This window comes from Juglans microcarpa x Juglans regia, chromosome 2S (genome assembly GCF_004785595.1).
Source record: "Juglans microcarpa x Juglans regia isolate MS1-56 chromosome 2S, Jm3101_v1.0, whole genome shotgun sequence".
NCBI classification, from domain to species: Eukaryota; Viridiplantae; Streptophyta; class Magnoliopsida; order Fagales; family Juglandaceae; genus Juglans; species Juglans microcarpa x Juglans regia.
The window spans coordinates 8,318,996-8,340,335 of NC_054597.1; the positions used below are offsets into that span (position 1 = coordinate 8,318,996).

Here is a 21,340-nt window from a genome sequence, read left to right on the forward strand (position 1 = left end):
AAGTTTAATATAAAAAAATATGCCCCATGAGCTATCCTAGTGACAAGGGCATTTTGGGAATGTAAAATCATAAACATGGGCTGTTTGGGAAAAACATGAACACATAAGAAAAACTGATGTGTAAAACGATTGTCCAATAATTAAGAACAAGAGTGAGTGCCTTCTCTTTTTTCTCTCGGGAGGTAGAGTGAGGTTTTAGTGCCTTTGAAGAAATTCAAAGGATTAGTTCTCACGTCTTGTGAGTTGGTCATTTTGGTTTACTTCTTTGAATCTAGAATGGAAACTGAGGATCTGGTAAATCGATGGGAAAGACTCCATTTGTCTACGAAGGAAAATTCTTTTTTCCATGTCAAAGAAGACGATAGGAGGGATGCTGAGAGACATGGAACACACTGCATAGTTGGGAAAGTATTGGCTGATAAGATTATAAATAGTGAAGCTTTTAGAATCACTATGTCTCAACTATGGAGGTTAGAAGGATGGGTTCGTTTCAAATAGCCAGGGGACCAAAGTTTCCTGATAAAATTTGACAGAAACTTGCTTACTCTACTAGAGGTGGACGGGTCAGTATCTGTTAATGGCCTTCATTTTGGTTTTGAATTGTTTTGGGTGCAACAACACAACCTCCCACTGGCCACCATGACAGAGGAGTTCGGGAACAGTTCACAGCATCAATAGGACATGTTATCAGGGTGGACGCAGAGGCAGATGGAAGTGCTTGGGGAAGGTGCCTTAGGGTACGAGTGGCCATTGGCATTCACAAACCTCTTCTGCGAGGTAAATGGCTCATGTTAGGAGATAAGAAATTCTGGATATCTTTCAAGTATGAAAGATTGCAGAATTTTTGTTTTCAGTGTGGTATTATCTTTCATAAAGGAAAGAGTTGCACTCGACCTCGCCATGATCAACAGGTCGCAGACCAATATTCACTACAGTTTAGCTCATGGCTCAGAGGACAATCAAAGAACACCAGTACCTTCGATGGCTGTAAATACAGGGGCTCTAATGGTGACAATCAGCAGCATGAAATGAAAGAAGAAGCAAGAGAACCAGAAGTTAGGAAAAAGGAAAAGTCAAACAAATCAGCAGAAAATCCGTCTTATTCGGCAGTGTATCAGCAGAAGTAGGTTGAGGTTATTCAGGAAGGAGATCATCAAGGGGATCAGGGTCAGCAGTCAACTGAGGTCGTATCAGATAAAGGTGGATCTACACCAATCTTCCTCGGTTTCCCCCATAAAGTGCCAGTAGAAAGTCAACCTACCCATACCAAACCATCAAGGGTCTTTTCTGAAAAAGCTACAGTTAATCCTGATTATGGAGTCTCAAACTCACAGAGGTCTAACTCGAGCAAGGAACCAGCAGTTGGATTCCATGAGAGACTCAAGTAAGAAGAGAGATCCTCTTAAAGAATGGAATGGGGCAATCCAACAAGGCAAACCACAGAGCCACACGGGAGGGAGCCTGTAGGTCTTAGACTCTAAGGAGAATCCTGAAGTGGCCAACAAGAGGGTCTCTTCCAGAAAATGAAAAAGGCAAGCATGAGGAGGGGACAACCTCATTGAAGGGGATGGTCATGAGAACTTGGAAAAAAGGTCTATCTGGACTAGGAGGGATCATTATAAGAAGGGTTGTAAGAGACTCAGCGAGATAGAACAATATGGAGAAAAAAGGTTTAATCCATTGGCAGACAACAAGGAAAACACAAGTGCATTGGCAGAGGCTGGTTCCCAGCCCTGCCAATACTAATGAATATACTGGTGTGGAACTGTTGAGGGTTGGGAACTCTCGGACAGTTAGTATCCTTAGAAACCTCATTAAGGAAAAGTGTCCCAACCTAGTTTTCCTAGTGGAAACTAAGTGTAGAAATAAAAGAATGAAGGAAGTCAGGAGAAGCCTAATGATGGATAGCTATTTTGCAGTGGCGAGTATGGGATGAATGGGGGCATTGCTCTACTTTGGAAAGAACACTGCATGTTAGAATACTGAATTACACACGGTGGCACATCAGTGCATTGATTCAGGAGGAAGCTGGGTCTACTTGGCAATTCACAGGTTTTTATGGCCACCCAGATACTGTCAAGAGAAGCAGCAGTTGAAACTTCTTGGGATGCTAAGGCCTTTTACACCTATGGCATGGTTGTGTGCAGGTGACTTCAACGAAATCCTTCACCAAAAGGAGAAATGGGGCGCAGCCAGCAGACCTTATAGGCAGATTGAGGAATTCAGACAAGTGGTGGATTTTTGTAGCCTCAGTGATCTTCATGCACATGGGCAAAGATTCACATGGTCAAATAATAGAAAGGGGAGGACTTTCACCAAGGAAAGAATTGACAAAGCTCTTGCAAATAAAGAATGGGAGGACATTTTCCAATTTGCCTCGTACACTGTCCTTGCTACACTTAGATCAGACCATTCTCCTCTTCTGATTAACAAACAGACTACCACAAAGGGCAAAATGCAGAAAGAGAAGTGCTTTAGATAAGAAGTTGCATGGGAGCTTAAAGAAGAAAGCCTAACAATAGTGACTGAGGCTTGGAAGAGGGTCAGATTAGGGAATGGGGAGTCTCAGTCCACCAGAGGAAAATTAGAGTCATGCTAGAAGGGATTGGTGAACTGGAACCAGTTCAAGCATCAACAATACCATAAGACGGTTACACCAAAAATGGCTAAGATAAGTCACCTACAAAATATAGGTGATGGAAAACACTTGGCACAAATGCAACAATTACAAAAAGAAATGGAGACCTCACTTGCAGAAAGGGACCTGAAATGACAGCAGAGAGCAAAACAACACTGGTTCAAATATGGAGATAGAAACACTCACTTTTTCCATTTGCAGGCTAGCCAAAGAAGGAAGACCAACACAATCCAAAGTATTGAAGACTCACACGGTAGGTTGATTACTGAGCAGGGAGTAATTGGTGACACCTTTATTGGTTTCTTCTCAAACCTTTTTGCTTCATCTAGTCCTGTTAATATTGAGGAATGTCTAGTTGGGTCTGGATACTACATTAACTTTGGAGATAAAAAGTTGGCTCATGATTCCATTCTCTCAGGAGGATATCAAAATTGCTGTCTTCCAAATGAATCCATTGGGGTCCCCTGGCCCTGATGGCTTCCCAGCCCATTTTTATCAAAAATATTGGGAGTTAGTGGGTGAGGATGTGTGCAATTTTGATATTCAAATTCTCAGTCATGGTGGTAGCTTATCTAAGGTTAATGACACTTTCATTTCCCTTATTCCTAAAGTAAAAAAATCCAACCATAGTGTGTGATTATAGACCTATCAGTTTGTGCAATGTCGTGTATAAAATTGTTTCAAAAACCCTTGCAAATAGGCTGAAAACCATCCTCCCTAAACTCATTTCTTTGAACCAGAGTGCCTTTGTCCCTGGTAGGTTAATCAGAGATAACACTCTAGTTGCATATGAGGTATTATACTCCATGAACACAAGGATGAAAGGAAAAAAAGGTTTCATGGCTCTAAAACTTGACATGAGCAAGGCATATGACAGAGTCGAATGGAGCTTTGTGGCTGTAGTAATGTCCTAGATGTAGTTTCCTCAGCAATGGATTAACACCATACATAATTGCCTTAGCTCAGTATCCTATTCCATCCTTGTTAATGGGGATCCTCAACAGAAGTTCTGGCCTTCAAAGGGCCTTAGACAAGGGGACCCTATATCCCCTTACATTTTTATACTATGTGCTGAAGTCTTGACTTCCCTACTGAATAGAGCTAAGAGAAGTAGTGTTTTAACTCCTGTTCAAATTGGGAGAGGTCCAATCTCAGTAAGCCACCTGTTCTTTGCAGATGACAATCTTATGTTTTGCCAAGCTAACACTGAGGAGCTCAATTGTATTCTTAATATCCTTAATCTCTATGAAAGGGCCTCGGGTCAGGTGTTGAATAAAGAAAAATCCTCAATCTTTTTCAGCAAGAATACCAAACCTGTCACTCAATAAGAGGTAATGCAGTTGGTAGGAATAAAATCCTCTGGAGCTTTTGAAAAATACTTGGGACTGCCTGCTTTTGTGGGAAGAGCAAAAGTTTCAGCATTCCATTCCCTTGTGCATAGAACATGGTCTTGAGTAGCCAATTGGAAGACAAAGTACCTTTCTGCAGCAGGGAAAGAAACTTTCCTTAAAGCAGTCCTCCAAGAAATTCCTATATATGCCATGGGGATGTTTCTGCTCCCAGTCTCTATCATCAGAAAATTGAACCAACTGCTTAGGAAATTCTGGTGGGGTTATAATGAAGATACTTTTAAAATTCAATGGGTTGGTTCGGACAAAATCAATACCAACAAGGAGTCTGGAGGCCTTGGTTTCAGGGACTTTAAAAGGTTCAATTTAGCTCTATTATCGAGGCAAGGGTGGAGGATTATACATAATCCAAACTCTTTGGTGTCCATGATCCTTAAACAGAGGTATTTTAGTCAGGTGGGTCTGCTAGATTCAAGACTGGGTCCAGGACCATCATTTGCATGGAAAGGTATTCAAGCTGGTCTAACTTTGCTAAGGAAGGGAATCGTGTGGAGGATAGGTAATGGGACAAAGGTGAACATTTGGAAAGACAGATGGATCACAGGTTTTCAGTTAGGCAAGGTGTTATCCACTCGAGATGCAGATTACTGGTGTGAGAAAGTCAGTGATCTCATAGACCCCCAACAAAAAAAGTGGAAGGAATCCCTTTTATTGGAACTCTTCTCTCACCAGGAAATTGAAGCCATTAAAGCTATTCCTATCAGCTTGGGTGGTAGGGATGATGTGAGGATCTGGCCTTGGACTAACAATGGACTATTCACGGTAAAAAGTTGTTATCACTTTGGTAGAGACATGGATAGACATTTGGAAGGATAGATTTCTAATAAGGCCAGAGAGACACTGATTTGGAAGAAACTATGGAAGCTGGATACACCTCCTGCAACAAAAATGTTCATATGGAGAGCATGTAGCGAGGCTCTCCCAACTCTTGCTAATCTACAAAGGAGGAAGGTAGTTGAAACCAACTTATGTCCCATCTGTAAGCAGTATCCTAAAACCTATGGACATGCTCTTTGGGGATGTATAGCAGCTGGGGATGTTTGGTGTCAAACTGGTAAGAAAGTGCAAAAGATGACTTACTACAGTGACTTGTTTTTTTACATTTGGGCAGTGCTAGTGGACCTTCTCGACACACCAGAACTTAAAGAGGTAACAACTATCTTGAGAGGCATATTGACAAGGAGAAATGAGTTCATCTATGAAAAAGTGTTCAAACATCCTACAATGTTGTACCAACAGGCCAAGACAGAGTTACTATCATTTAGAGAGGCGCTTAAGGATTCAAGGGGTGCAACTGTCAAACCCCCCAGTGTGAAGCCAAAGTGGTCCAAGCCTGCTGAGGATTGTTTCAAGGTGAATTAGGATGCTGCTGTGAGGGCTAGAGAGGGGAAAATTGGTATTGGGGTCATCATTAGAGATCACCAAGGTCAAGTCACAGGCACCCTTCGTGCTAACAGACTCCTCAGAGGTACCCCTTTTGATGCAGAGGCCTATGGTCTACAGCTAGCAGTTGTTTTTTGTAAGGAGTTAGGCCTATCTCAAGTCTGTATAGAAGGGGATTCAAAGCAAGTGGTTGATCTGCTACATACTAGCACCCCAAATTTGACTATAGGAGGTTGCCTAATAGGAGACACTCAGAAAGTGTTGGACTATGCACCACCTAGATAGCCACACATACCAACCGTGAAGCCAACATGGGCAGCTCATCAATTGGCAAAAGCTGGACTGGAAAGCATGGAGGATCTATATGATATTGAACAATGTCCAAGTTGTATTGAGCATATTGTTACTAAAGAGATGTTATAAGCCTTAAGCATTTTATCTTTTGGTTTATTCACATGGTTGTAAGCTCTTTTTAATCTAATGAGATCAGATTTCTCTTTAAAAAAAAAAATGATGTGTAAAACGAAAACTCTGGACCAAACAATGCAACATAGGCATCCATACTCACCGAGAGAGTGGAGCCGCGACGTAGCTGGGAGCTGTGGGCAGCGATGATCACGACGGCAGAGTAGTGAGAGAGAGATCTAGAGAGAGAGACTAACGAATGAGAAAAAAATGTGAAAGAGATAGACTAAACTGAGAGAGAGAGGCATGGAGGTGCTGTCGGTGGCTTACCGAGAGGGACACAGAGGGCTAGGAGAGGCTTGGAGTGACCGTCAGAGTTTTTTTTATGTCGGTGGTAACGACATGGAGGCGCTGGCACCATGTGTAGTGGCTTTGAACGACAAGGGCACCGGGCTGTGTATTGCTCTGCTTTCGGGAAGCTAAAACAGGGGACAATGAGGCTGTGTGGGGTACGGTGGTTCAAGGTAGTATTGTGGAGGAGCTGTGGTGTTGCACCAAAGCTGAGTAATGGCTATCACGGTGGTTTTGTTCTGGGTGGGTTGGTTTCGTGCGGTGGGGTATGGGTTCACTGTAACGAGGCTGGCGGCTTCATGCATGGAGGCTGAGGGAAAACAGGTTGATGATGGTGACTGTGGTGTACGGCGGAGGAGCTAGAGCTCCAGTGATGGTCAAGTGGAGGTGGCGCACAGCGAGGTGGAGCTGCGACCTGTGGAGATGCAGTGCATGCATGGGTTGCGTCAATTCTGTATGGGGAGGCGGCTTGAGTTTTGGATGGTGTAACTGGCTGGAAAAACAGAGGGGTACGGGGAGGTTTGAAGTACTGGGCACTGTCTTACGGTGGTGCATGGTGGCTAGTGTTTCGTGCAATGGCTGGCGGCAGAAACAAGCCTTGGGCAGTTATATATATATATATATATAGGTTAGGTGTTTGGAAAACCCTAGAGGAGAAAGACGAGGGTAGAACGTGCATGGAAGACGTGCATGGTGTGGGTTCCTCATGGCTTGGCTTTTCGGGCCCATTTGAAAAAAATATTTGGCCCACAACTTAGATATTGTAGAACGTAAATTGGGCCGTTTAAAACGGTCCAACAAAAATATACTTAGCTTATCCGTTATTTATCTCATGGGTCGAGTATTTTTATAAATACTATTGGGTCTTGCCTCGCATTCCAAACTAGCCTAATTCATTCCATAACTTGGTCGGACTCAATACTAACTAAAATAAAATCCACTTGGTCCATAAGATATTAACTGCATTTAACCCAACTACCAAACTCAAGACAAGTCCATATTTCATCATAATAAACTTCCAAAGCCTAATCCTAAATTTACTCGTTAAAAATCAAGTGGGCCTTTCATCCATAAAGAAAAAAAAAATTGCTCACAACCTTCGTACTGGGCCGGGTGTTACAGGGGGTTGAACCCATCCCGCCCTTGCCCCCACTGGGGGCACCACATGCTGATGGGGTCACCCGCCGTCCGCATTTGGAGGACTGAGGTCTGCCCCTCCTCCACAGGAGCGGGACAGCGAGATGCGGGACCCCGTTGCCCACCCCTAGTCTTATGATGTGATGCACAAAAATAAAGTTTTTCATACCATATATTACAACAGGTAGCTAAATTCCATCACAATTATGTTAACACAATGGTTTTAATAGCTTTTAAGTCTATTTCTGAGCTACATAGATAATGAAAATTTAATAAAGCTAATTAGAGGATTCCATGAAATTATTTCATTTAATACCCAGTGGAAGAGATTATATTTTAAGCTATTATTGATCTTGGGTGTTGGATATTATTGAGCCAAGCCATCGCATTGCTTGGTTGGTCATCAGCTTAGGGTAAAGGGGTGACAAGTCTTCCAGCTTGTGGATCCTAGATAGATGTAGGAGGCTTGTGATTTGTGATTTGTGATTTGTGAATTTTGATCATATATTATATCAAGAATTCAAAACAAATGTCTTGCTAGTTTTTCAAAAGATTAAACCATTCTAATAAACTTTTCAAAAGTAGGGTGCTGCTATGGTCACGTCCAGGTAAGAAAGCTACTTCTAGTTACTCCCTCTTACTCTTTTTTTTTTTTTTTTTAAAGAAAAAAAGAGAACGTCTCTTTTTAAACATATAAGTAGGTCTAATCTCAAGATGTGGTCATTAGCTCAACCCAAAACTTGAACATGTAAGCGAAGAGATGCAAAATATTAACAAAAAAGAATACAAATATATGGTGTATGCTTTGAAAAGATCATATATAGAACAACTAAAAGGAAAACATAAGACTTCTTCAAGAAAACAATAATAGCTGGGAATGGGAAAAACACGAATGCATGGGAAATTAGGATGGCAAATGAGAACATTGATCAAAAGATAAACCATTGTATAACAGTGTGGTTTCAAGAAATGGCTTAAACTAATGGAGGCCTCTTTGATGTAAACATGGTGAATGATAACTGGAATTTCAGGTAGAATGTGATCTAGAATTATGGGATAAATAACAGAAATTAGGACTGGGATTCGGCTTTTGAAAGAAAAGAAACAAAGAAAGAAATATGGGTATTTTTTTTTAAATTGATAGCTCATAAATTTAGAGCTACGCTGTATACTACACTTTTGTCCTCCTATCTAACTATGTTGATGCGTTATTATTATTATCAATATTTGGATTATTTATTATAATAAGGGTGCAATATCCAACATATATATTACTGTCAAATAATCAGAGTGTGAGTGCCACTTATATTTTTTTTTTATAGAACATTACATCACAACACAACAATATGCAATTTAGTTGGCTAGGTGAAAATACAAATCTCTGACATTATGGTTGGCACACAAGAAGTCTTTTGAAGGAATCATGTTATAATTTAAGAGAAGTACTACAAACACAAAGAGATTTTATAAAAGTAAATTCATAAATTAATGTGGTTTCATGTAATCCGTTAGATCTGCTTTACAATAAAAGTAACTTTATAATCTGATGAACCACATCAAGCCACATTAGTTTGTAAGATTACTTTTGTGTAATTTTTTGTGGCTAAAGTATTTTTCTTAAAGAAATGTCCGAAGCTTGCACATTTTAAGACTGTAAATATTATTTCTTTAATATAAATCAACCATGTCATTTCCATATCCTATTTAATGCAAGGAAAAAAAATAACCTCAATCAAGCAGTGCTCAAGTACCTCCAATATCAAACAATAACGCAAGAAAAGGAAAATAAAATCTCAAAAGGAAAACAAACGCTTTTTTTTTTTTTTTTTGATTTGAAAAAGGAGGGCAGCACCTCCATGTTTTATTGAAAAAAAAATCTCACTTATGGTTGAAAAAACCTTATACATCATAGCAATACCAAACAAATAAGACCAACATGTAAAAACAAACCAAACCAACTAAAATAAAATATCAACAGAACCCAAACTATCGATGTAAGTGCGGCAAACCCAATTTATCCAAGCCAACATGCCTATTAATTACTGAGGAAGCAACTCAGTAGCCTCATATATCCTGTTCAAGCCTTCCGCACCACATATTGCAAGAAAATCAGCAGGCAAATTCCCCTCTCTAAATTGATGTGTAATGGAAAATTGTAGATCAGAAAGGGACTAAACTAATTCAACCCAATAATCCCACAGGTACCAGACGAAATAACTTCGAGCATTGTCCCAATCCACGACAACTCTTGAATCGCATTCAATCTCTACATGCAAATAGCCTTAAGTCCTTGCAGAGAAGAATTCCTGTAGTTAAGGCCCGCAGCTCAGCTGCATTATTAGTACCCTGCCCAAAGAAAGATGAGAAAATTTCCACATTCATCACGTATTACTCCCATACCTCCACAACTCTCGGGATTGCCTCTGCTACTACCGTCCACTTTGAGTTTCACTTTACCCGTTGATGGCTTAGTCCAGTGCACAATTGATGGACGAATAGCAGGTGACTCTCAAGTCTGCACCTCTAGTGCTTGTAAAATGTCCCGATCAAAACGAGAGATAGGGAAGCTCTTAGTCAATTGAGCTGATAAATTGCTTAACCAGACCTTCATTGCCAACCAGACACTCTCCACCGATTCCAAATGACCCCTTCCATTCAAGCTTTACACCCACGTAACCAGAGTCTCCAAGTAATCAAGCTTGACAAACAACCGATTAAAAGACCTCGTTGTGTAGTCTTCTTGGCATAGGACAACCAGTGAACCATACGCGACCACCAACTATTGGCGTGCCATATGGGGATGCCTAGGGCAACTTCAACAAGTTTCCATACTGAAGAATTTTTCAACACGTACTTAAGAATAAAAAACACCTCTAAAAAAAGTCGTCATTTCCATCTCAAATAATATTGGAAGAAGATAAATAATACCTGCCCAGTTTAGACCTCCGAGAGAGAGAGAGAGATCTTGGACAAAAGAGGATACTCTTATACCCTACAATAAACAAAGGCTGGAAAGAAAAGTACTCAAGCCGAGAATATCTAAAAGGAACCAATCAGTTACAGCACACAAAAAAGAACAAAAGTGATAAACCAAACAAAGGCTAAATTCAACCATATTGAACAAATCACTTCTTCCTCCAGCTCAACGATGGCTAAGCAAGACTCTACCATTTTATCCAACTGTCCAGAAGATTCTGGAGTCACGTAGAGTAGACTTGAAGACACGTTTGTGGCTGTGTTGTATTGTTTTGATTGGTTGTATTATAGTGCTCAGGAAATATTCTAACAAACTCTGCCATACCATTTGTACAATAGCGCACATCAGCTGCTTGACACTATGCGCATGCCAATTCTGTTATCACTCTGCATGTCTATAAATACTCTTTTGCAAAATTCATATTAGATAACGAGAATAGAACATTTCATAATACTCTTTCTTCCTTCTCTCTCAAATCTTATCATGGTACCAGAGCTGGACTACGACTAACGTTTATCCATGGCTAGTGAAAAAATTTCTTCTCCCTTCGACAAAGACCATCTCATCACCTTCCAGCTTCCAAGCAATTTTTCCCACATTGTTTTGTGAAACTCGGGTCAGATAACTATCTCGTCTGGTGCGCTCAGATTATTCCCTACCTCCGTGGCCAAGAACTTTACCATTATATTCATGGTTATTCTCCCCCACCTCCACCAATTCTTCCAGCGTCATCCCCATCCCCATCAACTTCTTCTTAAACTCAAACAAACCTACAATACCTTCAATGGCGTCGCACTGATCAACTTTTACTCAGTGCTCTTCTTTCTTCACTTTCTGAACCCATCCTTGCACAGGTTATCTCTTCTTGCACGTCTAGAGAACTTTGGGTCACTCTCGACACCACGTTTACCTCCCAATCCCAAGCTAAAATCTTCCAAATTTGTCACCAACTCACCAACATAAAAAATGGTTCCTTATCTGTGACAGAATACTATCGCAAAGTCCGCCTTCTATCGGACACCATGACTACTGCAGGAGAACCTTTGAGATATTTCGAGGTTGTTTCCTACCTTCTAAATGGACTTAACTCTGAATTTGAAGCCTTCATTATTTCTGTAACCACTTGAGCCACCCCAATCTCCTCTGTTGAACTTTTTAATTTGCTTCTCACCTTTGAAAGTCGTCTGGTCGCTCATCCTCATCTTTTCAGCCCCTCTCGCAGCAACATGGCAAGCCCACTTGTCAAGTGTGTAATAAGATGGGTCATGTAGCACTACAATGCTATCACAAATTTGACAATGCATATCAGTATGAACCTCCTAGTTCTCTCTCAGCTCATTATACCACCTCTGAGTCATCTCTTAATAAACAATGATATCCTGATTTGGCTGCTACAAACCATATAACTTCTGATTTGCAAAATCTGAATCTCTCAGCCAACACTTATGCTGGTAATGAACAGATCAAAGTTGGTGATGGAACTGCACTACCCATTACTCATTTTGGTGACTCCTTTCTCTCATCCTCTCACTCCAAATTTCTTCTTCGTAATCTCTTATGTGTGCCTCAGATTACCAAAAATATTGTCTCTGTCAATCGCTTTTGTTATGATAATGCTGTATTTTTCAAATTTCATGATTCTTTTTTTGTGTGAAGGACAAAATGACAGGAGCAACACTAATTCGAGGCCCAACGCATAATGGACTTTACCTTTTCCCTTCTCTTTCCAGTCCTCAGTGAGATCATCTAGCATTTGTTGGTGAACGAACATCTCTTGATCAATGGCACCATAGACTCGGTCATCCCTCCCTTCGACTGGTCTCTTATATTTTGCACACTAAATGTTTGCCTTTTGTTCCCTCTCAGTTGAATTTCTTTTGTACTAGTTGTCCTCTTGCCAAGTGTAGGCAATTATCTTTCAAACATTCTGTTAATCGGTCCACTGGACCCTTGCATTTAACTTTTGTAGACATTTGGGGTCCATCCCCTCACTTATCAAGAGATGATTTTCGATATTATATCTCATTTGTAGATGACTATAGTCGTTATACATGGTTTTATCCCCTAGCCTCAAAGGGTGATGCTACATTAACATTTCTTCTTTTTCAAAAATATGTTGAAAGGCTTCTAAATGCCAAAATAAAAATTCTTCAAATTGTTGGTGAACGGACATCTCTTGATCAATGGCACCACAGATTCGGTCACCCCTCCCTTCGGCTGGTCTCTCATCTTTTGCACACTATAAATGTTTGCCTTTTGTTCTCTTTTAGTCGAATTTATTTTGTACTAGTTGTCCTTTTGCCGAGTGTAGGCAATTATCTTTCAAGCATTCTGTTAATTGGTCCATTGGACCCTTGCATTTAATTTTTGTAGACATTTGGGGTCCATCCTCTAATTTGTGGATGACTATAGTCGTTATACATGGTTTTATCCCCTAGCCTCAAAGGGTGATGCTACATCAACATTTCTTCTTTTTCAAAAATATGTTGAAAGACTTCTAAATGCCAAAATAAAATTCTTCAAAGTGATTGGGGCGGTGAATTTCGTCCCATCACTCGCATTTTAAATTCTCAAGGCATTATGCATTGTCTCTCTTGTCCTCACACTCACCAACAAAATGGTGTGGTGGAGAGAAAACATTAACACATTGTAGAAACGGGCCTTGCTCTTTTAGCTACGACATCCTTACCCTTTCAATTTTAGGCGGATGCCTTCTAAACCGCTGCTTATCTCATCAATCTCTTAAAAATAAATCTCCTCATTTTTTACTCTATCAACAAGAGCCCGATTACTCTTTTCTCAAAGTCTTTGGGTCCGAATGTTACCCAAATCTCTCTCCCTACAACAATCACAAAATTGATTTCCGTTCACTTCCTTGCCTCTTTCTTGGTTATAGTCCTATGCACAAGGAGCTACAAATGTCTCCATATTCCCTCCAATAGAATGTACATTTCTCGTGATGTATTCTTTAATGAAAAATCATTTCCCTATTCGACTAACACCACCATGAACTCTCCTTCTTCTCAACAGACCCACGCTATTTTGTCCCTTTCATTTCCATCAAATTTCAGCCCAACTCCCACCACTCTACAAAACAACCCAAACACTCCAACGGCCAACCTTCCACTAATAGCCCAACTCAAAATCCTTCTCCTTCCTTGTCTTCATCTCAATCTTCTCCAGACTTCTCTTCTTCGACAACCTCTGATATTCCTGAAACTTCATCTCCATCTTCTAACCATCCACGTCCAAATCGATCCCCCATCATAACCTGTTCCAAGACAAATTCCACCCATCCAAAAATTTTCACTGATGGCCACATTGCTTACCTTCCACCCCGACACTACCTCACCACTTCCTTTACCAGATGAACCTAACTCCTACACAGTGGCTTTCTGTTTTTCAGAATGGCATGAGGCCATGTCTACTGAGTTCAAGGTTCTCATCCAGAGTCACACTTGGACACTTGTACCCCCTCCCCCTTCTTTTAACATTGTTGGTTGTAGGTAGCTGTTTCACACAAAATACAGATCCGATGGCACCATTGAATGGAGAAGAGCAAGACTCGTCACCAAAGGCTTCCATCAACAGAAAGGTATCGATTATTTCAAAACTTTTAGTCCTGTTGTAAAACCCACAACAATTCCAGTTGTTCTTTCCTTAGCAGTTTCACAAGGTTGGCCAGTTCGCCAACTCGACATCCAAAACGCCTTCTTACATGGTGTTTTGTTCACCCTGAATATTCAGATTATGTTTTCTGTTTGAATAAGGTCATTTATGGCCTTAAACAAGCTCCACAAGCTTGGTTTGCTCAACTGAGCTCTAGATTGTTTGAATATGGTTTCACCCCTTCCAAGTCTAATCCCTCATTGTTCATCGATTGTTTCCAATTTGTTTTAATATATGTTTTAGTTTATGTCGATGACATTGTCTTCACTGGTTTTGATCTAGCACAAATTGACAATCTTGTTAAATTTCTTGCTTCAGCTTTTCCTATCAAAGATTTAGGAAAGTTATCATATTTTCTTGTGAAATCACATATCTTTCCAATGGGATTCAACTTTCACAACGAAAGTATATCCATGATATATTGTCTTGCACCAATATGCTCACTACCAATATTTCCAATGGCAGCGTCAACTCGCCTCTCCAACTCAGATAATCCCTCATTTGCTGATCCTACACTCTATAGGAGTGTTGTAGGAAGCTTGTAATACTTATCCTTGACTCGCCCTGATATTATCTTCACCGTCAATAAAATCTGTCAATTTATGCACTGTCTGAAATAAACTCATTGGTAGGCTGTTAAGCGTCTCCTTCGATATCTCAAACAAACCATAAACTTTGGTCTCTTTCTCCAAAAGTCCTCTAATCTTCAACTTCAAGCTTTTTCTAATGCTGATTGGGCAAGTTGCCCAGATGATCGCCGCTCCACTGGTGGCTTTTGCATCTTCCTTGGCTAGAATTTAGTCTCTTGGAGCTCTCACAAGCAACGTACTATTGCTCGCTCAAGCACTGAGGCTAAATATAAGTCTCTAGCCAACACCACAACTGAATTAATTTGGATCCAATACCTTCTCAAAGAACTTCATATCTTTCTTCCTCAAGCTCCCTTACTCTGGTGTGATAATTTAGAAGCTACTTATCTCTCAGTAAATCCTGTCCTCCAGTTCTGTACAAAGCATATGGAAATATATTTCCATTTTGTTCGTGATCGAGTCGCTACATAATCACTTTAGGTTGCATTTCTTCCCTCTAAGGATCGATTGGCAGACATTCTGACCAAGCCCCTCATGTCCTCTCAGTTTCATGTACTAAGAACGAGCCTCACTGTCTTGGATACACCGCTTGGCTCGTGGGGGCGTATTGAACAAATCACTTCTTCCTCCAGCACAATGATGGCTAAGCAAGACTCTACCATTTCCAACATTGTATTGTTTTGATTGGTTGTATTATAGTGCTCAGGAAATATTCTAACAAACTCTGCCATACCATTTGTACATCAGCGCAGATCAGCTGCCTGACACTATGCGCATGCCAATTCTGTTATGGCTCTGCATGTCTATAAATACTCTTTTGTAAAATTCATATTAGATAATGAGAATAAAACATTTCTGAATACTCTGTCTTCCTTCTCTCTCAAATCTTATCAAACCACAACCTAAGCATAAATCACAAAAAAAAAAAAAAAGTTGTGAAATCTAGTCCAGCCTAACCTCCAGGTAGGGGTGTCGTGACAAATAGAGATTTCAGGATCGTCAAGAAGTATAAAAGATGAGATCCTTATGTATAATAAAAAATCTAAATGACGGATCAAAATACACCTTCATATATGCAGAGTTAGCTATGCAATTTTTTTTTCAATCTTGTGCTCATGTCACAACATTGGCTAGACAAAGCAATGCATCTTGGGAAGAAGAATTGGCCAATAATGCAGTATCTTGTGAACGTGAAATGCAAGGAAATAAACTCACACAACATACCAATTATGTCAAGATAAAATATAAATTTATTTATTTTTGTTTCCATCGACTGTTAAACTTCTATGAGAAGTGATTTCATTGATTAAACTTGAACTTCTTAGCATAAAGACAACATATGGATTTAACGGCTTCGTACAATTATAGAGCAAATTTCTTTCTTCCCCACGTGAAAAAGGAACCATGGCACACTACATATCTTTGTATCCAGCACCAAACAGAGGCTCACATGAAGCAAGATTCAGAGTAGCAAAATCCTCACATGATTTCAGATTCCATGAAAATAGAAAACCCACATCATTCATTCCAAAGCGAGAACGATCGAACACTACTATTGTGCTTTGTACCCCTTCGTTGTCCGAAAAAATATTATGGATTATGCTACTTATCATCCCGCACAACACATTATATATATATATATATATATATATATATTTTTTAGTTTTTTATTTTATTTTATTTTATTTCCGTTAAACTTTAACTTATCATCTATATAACACATACTTGTTATTAGAAAAAAAAATTAAAAAAAGTGTATTGTATAATGTGTGAGATGCTAAATAGAATTATTCAAATATTATATGCCAAACCAGAAACAGAGAGAGGGAACTAAAATATAGATGAAAAAGCCCACATGCAGGGAAAGAAAGGGAATACGGAAAGAAAGGGATATGCCGCAAGAGGAAAGGTAGAAATGGAAATCTGAAGATAATAAGATAACGGAACGAAAACATATATAGCACAACATGTCTGCAAGGATGGAGCCAACAAATTTCAGAGGAGAGAGATGTCAAGAATTATTGAAAGATGTATCAAGCGCGAGGCATTACTTCTGAAGCTGTAGCAAACAACTCACATAGTAATAAAACTTTATTTCCATCAACGAAGGTATATAAGCTAGAACATTCACATTCACCCCACAAATTATTTGTCAAAATTTATTCAAAAAACATATATTTTTTTTAATTATTGATATTTTTTAAACATTTTTTGTCTTTCAAAAAAAAAAAAAAAAAAAAAAAAAAAAAAAAAAAAAAAGCGGAGGAAATTTTTCAATTTTTTTCTTCATATCTTCGTACTTAAAAAATTATTTGTTATGCTGGTGTTTTCGACGTTTTATTTGAAACAAGATTTTTAAAATTATTTATCTATTCAAACGGTAATGTTTTCAAAATTAATATTTTTGTAACAATAATATTTTTTAAAAACTATCTTTTCCCAAATGGTCAAATTTAAGAAAAAATAGATCATCTCAATTGGTCACATTTTTGTCAAGTTACAACTATAACAAATATGAATATAAGAGGAAATATAGATGATTAGATGAAGAGTTTCTTTTGTTAATCAAATGAAATATTTTTAAAATATTTAGAAATGAACAGTAACTTCCCATATTTAGAAATCTATATGTAACGTAAAATTACTATCAAAATTTCATCAAGTCATGTGCAATGAAATATAGTGTTGGTACATATTCCCTCTCGAGAGAGTCAATAGACGATCTTTGTAAGAGGTTGTCTTTGTCAGAGAAGGAGCTGGAGGAACTATTGGTTGAAGATTCTTTGATAGAAGAGTGCAGGAGCAGAAGGGAGTATTGTCTTTTTGTCACGTTGCTGTCTGAGAAGGGCTACAATAGGGAAGCTTTTAAGCACACTTTGAAGAGCATATGGAACCCAAGTTTCTTTCAAAAACTTGGGTTCCGAAATGATGTTGGCTGAATTTGAAGATGATAGAGATAAGGAACGTGTATTGCGAGAAGGGCCTTGGTCTTTTGATAAGTCCTTGGTCTCGTTGAAACAGTTTGATGGAGATCTTCAGGTTAGTAACATTAACATTGTTGAGACTCCTTTCTGGATTCGGTTATATGATTTGCCTCTCCATGTAATGTCTGAGGAGGTTGCTAGATTAATTGGTAGCAGTATTGGGAAGGTGGACGAGATAGATGTTGAATGTGATGCTGTTGCATGGAGAGAATACATACATGTTAAGGTTACTGTAGATATCACAAAGCCTTTGATGCGTGGCAAATGTATTAGCTTGGGATCTCAGGGTTCTTGTTGGGTACGTTTTGTTTACGAACGTCTACCAAATTTTTGTTATTTTTGTGGAATGTTGGGTCATATTCACAAAGACTGAATCAGTTTTTATGGATCCCAAGCTAAGTATACTGAGGATTCATTACCTCTTGGTTCATGGCTGCGTGTGGGAGGAGCAGTAGCAAATGCGAACCTTCGAGCTAAGAAGGAAGAAGACCATATTAATAATTCAATGAATGCTAGAGAAAATCTTGCTGAGAAAGGGGAGCGCATTCAGGCTGCAAAAGAGGCTGTAACGGCTAAGGATTACTGTCCAGGTTATGATAGCAGAGAGAATCAGGGATCAAATATAGTAATTGATGAATCTTTAAGGAAGAAAGAGACTATGAAGTCAAATTTGGTAACTGATGGCCTGTTAGGGAAGAAAGATACGTTGCATGATGTAAGGGTGGTTTTTAATTCTGGCTTTAATATGGAAACACCACTGTAGAGAAGGTTGTAGCAGACAAAGATACCTCTTTGGATGGGCCTCTGATTCAAGTTATGAGTGGGCCAAACAATGCTGAGCTGGTGCAGGTAACCCAAGTTAACAGCCCATGTATTGTGTCTACATCTAATTCATCACTACCTGGTAGAACAGTGACAAGGAAAACATGGCAAAGAAAGCAAAGGGGTAATAAAGGGGAACAAGCTGAGAACAAGTCATGTTATAATCAGAAGACGAAAATGGATCTTATTGATGTGGAGAGGAGTCGTCAGTTCTAGCTGTTAAGAAGTACAAAAGGGTCACAAGCAGTTCAAAACAAAATATGAAGATATCGGTGGAGGCTGCAAGCAGCCCTGCCGGAAGCAATGAAAATCATAAGTTGAAACTCTCATGGGCTTGGGAATCTATGAGGAGTTCGAGCCCTTCGTGACCTTGTTAGGAAGGAAGATCCCGATGTGTTATTTTTTATGAGAAGGCTATGTTTGGATAGTGAGAATATTTGAGAAATGTTGAGAATGTTTGTGAATAGTTATGAGTAAAGATTGAAATGGGTTTGTGGGTCCCATTGAGAGTATTTTGAGTTGTTTGGATATATGAAGTATGTTGAGTTGTTGACTTTTGGATAGATAATTGAAAAAGGTGTGGGTCCCATCAATGATTGATTTTTTTTTAATGATGATTTTATTTATATATAATAGTGATAAATATTATAGTGATTTTATTTTTTATTAATAGTGATAAATATATTTATCACTATTTATATTTAATAGTGATAAATATTATAGTGATTTTATTTTTTATTTATATTTAATAGTGATAAATATTATAGTGATTTTATTTTTTATTTATATATAATAGTGATAAATATTATAGTGATTTTATTTTTTATTTATATATAATAGTGATAAATATTATAGTGATTTTATTTTCTATTTATATATAAAAGTGATAAATATTATAGTGATTTTATTTTTTATTTATATATAATAGTGATACATATTATAGTGATTTTATTTTTTATTTATATATAATAGTGATAAATATTATAGTGATTTTATTTTTTATTTATATATAATAGTGATAAATATTATAGTAATTTTTTTTATTTTTTATTTATATATAATAGTGATAATTATTATAGTGATTTTTGGAGAGACTTTGGTATGAAGATGCTTCATTGTGTTTGGCATGTGGAGTATTTTCATCCATACGAGAATATTTGGAAAGTGTTGAAATATCTTCGCTACCCAAACGTAGCCAAGTCGACAGTTAAGCATATGGAGAAAATTAAGTATTAGTTGGACTATTATGGTTGCATGGCAGTGGCAAGTGAGGAGCTTAGTGATGGATTGGTTCTGTTATGGAGAAAGGAATGCGTGATCACCATTTTGAGTTATTCAAATTTTCACATTAATGCTCAAGTATCTGAAGTGAGTAGGGACAATATTGTGGCATATGACATGTCTGTATGGCCATCCTCAGATAGCAAGAAGACATGAGACTTGGAATCTTTTGAGGTCAACGAAAAGGAGAGAAAATGCTTGACTAGTTTTTGGAGATTTCAATGAACTGTTGCATAGAAATGAGAAATGTGGGGGCAAAAAAAGACCTGAAAAACAAATGAAGGACTTTAGACAGGTAGTTAGTGACTGTGAACTAGTTGATATGGATTTTTCAGGATGAAAATTCACTTGGTGGAATAATAGGGAGGAAGGCAGATATATTTGTGAAAGATTGGACAGATTTATGGTCAATGAACAGTGGAATTCTTTGTTTCCATTTGCTAGAGTAGTTCATGGAGTTGCAGCACATTTAGATCATTGTCCTATTATTATGCAGCTTGCTGGGGGAAGTAGAAGCAGAAGAGGATTGAAACCCTTTAGGTTTGAGGCTATGTGGATTAAAGATCAAGAATGTCCAGGAGTGATTGATAGATCTTGGCAGGCCATTTGGAACAGGTGCAATGGAAGATCTTATAAACAAGTTGTCAAGTGTGCAGTGAGAATTTGACTAAATGGAATAAGCATTCCTTTGAGAATGTACAGGCAAAAATTTCTCAAGGACGAGCTCAATTGCTTGAACTTCAGAAAAGTGCATCCAGTTCACAAGATATGGAAGGTTTACAATAGGCTAGAGATGAGTTGCAAGTTTGGTTGGAAAGGACTGAGATCATGTGGCGGCAAAGGTCAAAGACTTTGTAGTTAAAGGTGATCACAACACAAATTTTTTCCATAGGAAAGCTACTCACAAAAGGAGGAAGAATGAGATTCTGAGGCTTCAAACAAATTCAAGTATGTGGAAAGAGGGGGAGGAAAATGATGAGCTTATTATGCCCTATTTTCAGAATATATTCACAACAAACTCAGAACAAGGGGAGATGGGCTTTCTTGTAGATTTACATGGCAGAGTAACAGTTGATATGAATAAGATTCTAACAAGCACTTTTACAGCAAAGGAGGTTGAAGATGCTTTGAAGAAAATGAATCCAACAAAGGCTCCTGGTCCTGATGGAATGCCTCCAATATTTTTCAACAATATTGGAATATTGTGGGGAGCTCAGTTACCACACAAGGAAAAAGTTACTAAAAATCACCACTCTCTAAGGGCACGCGAAAATAGGGGTCAGATAAAACGAAATGACTAGACAACTTCAGGGGGACTTCAGCTTCTTCAACCTCTCAAAAGGGAGAGCCAAACATAATATCTTCTCCAGTAAATATATTCAAGATCTCCATTATACAGTGAGAAATGAAAGGCTATGGGAGATTGTAAAATAAACATATCATAGTGGATTTCTCCTCTCCTAACCCCCGTGGACATAGGCTTTATGTTTAACTACGTAAATCTGTATATATTCTTATCTTTTACATTCTTAGTATTTATTTTTCATTCACTGTCATGGATGTAAGCATAGCCTCATCGGACCACGCCGGGGGCTCCAAACAAAACCGATCAAGGCCCAAATTGTCATAGCTGGCCAGGAATGACTCTTTCTTCCCTTTCGGTCTGTTATGCGATTTTTTACATTAACAAAATG

General features: G+C 38.6%; 2 protein-coding genes and 1 pseudogene across 2 annotated transcripts in view; 1 reads left to right on the forward strand and 2 right to left on the reverse strand.

Annotated features, from left to right (window-relative positions):
• The window catches only part of LOC121252558, a 39,485-nt pseudogene extending 23,884 nt beyond the window's left edge, over positions 1–15,601 (reverse strand).
• LOC121252559 (cytochrome P450 71AU50-like) overlaps positions 1–21,340 on the reverse strand; it is a 58,042-nt gene that overhangs the window by 7,817 nt on the left and 28,885 nt on the right. The window lies entirely within an intron of this gene.
• Positions 4,180–4,863, forward strand: LOC121253323 (uncharacterized mitochondrial protein AtMg00310-like). Its single transcript, XM_041153355.1, has one exon. It carries the CDS (start codon positions 4,180–4,182, stop codon positions 4,861–4,863), a length of 684 nt encoding a protein of 227 aa, XP_041009289.1.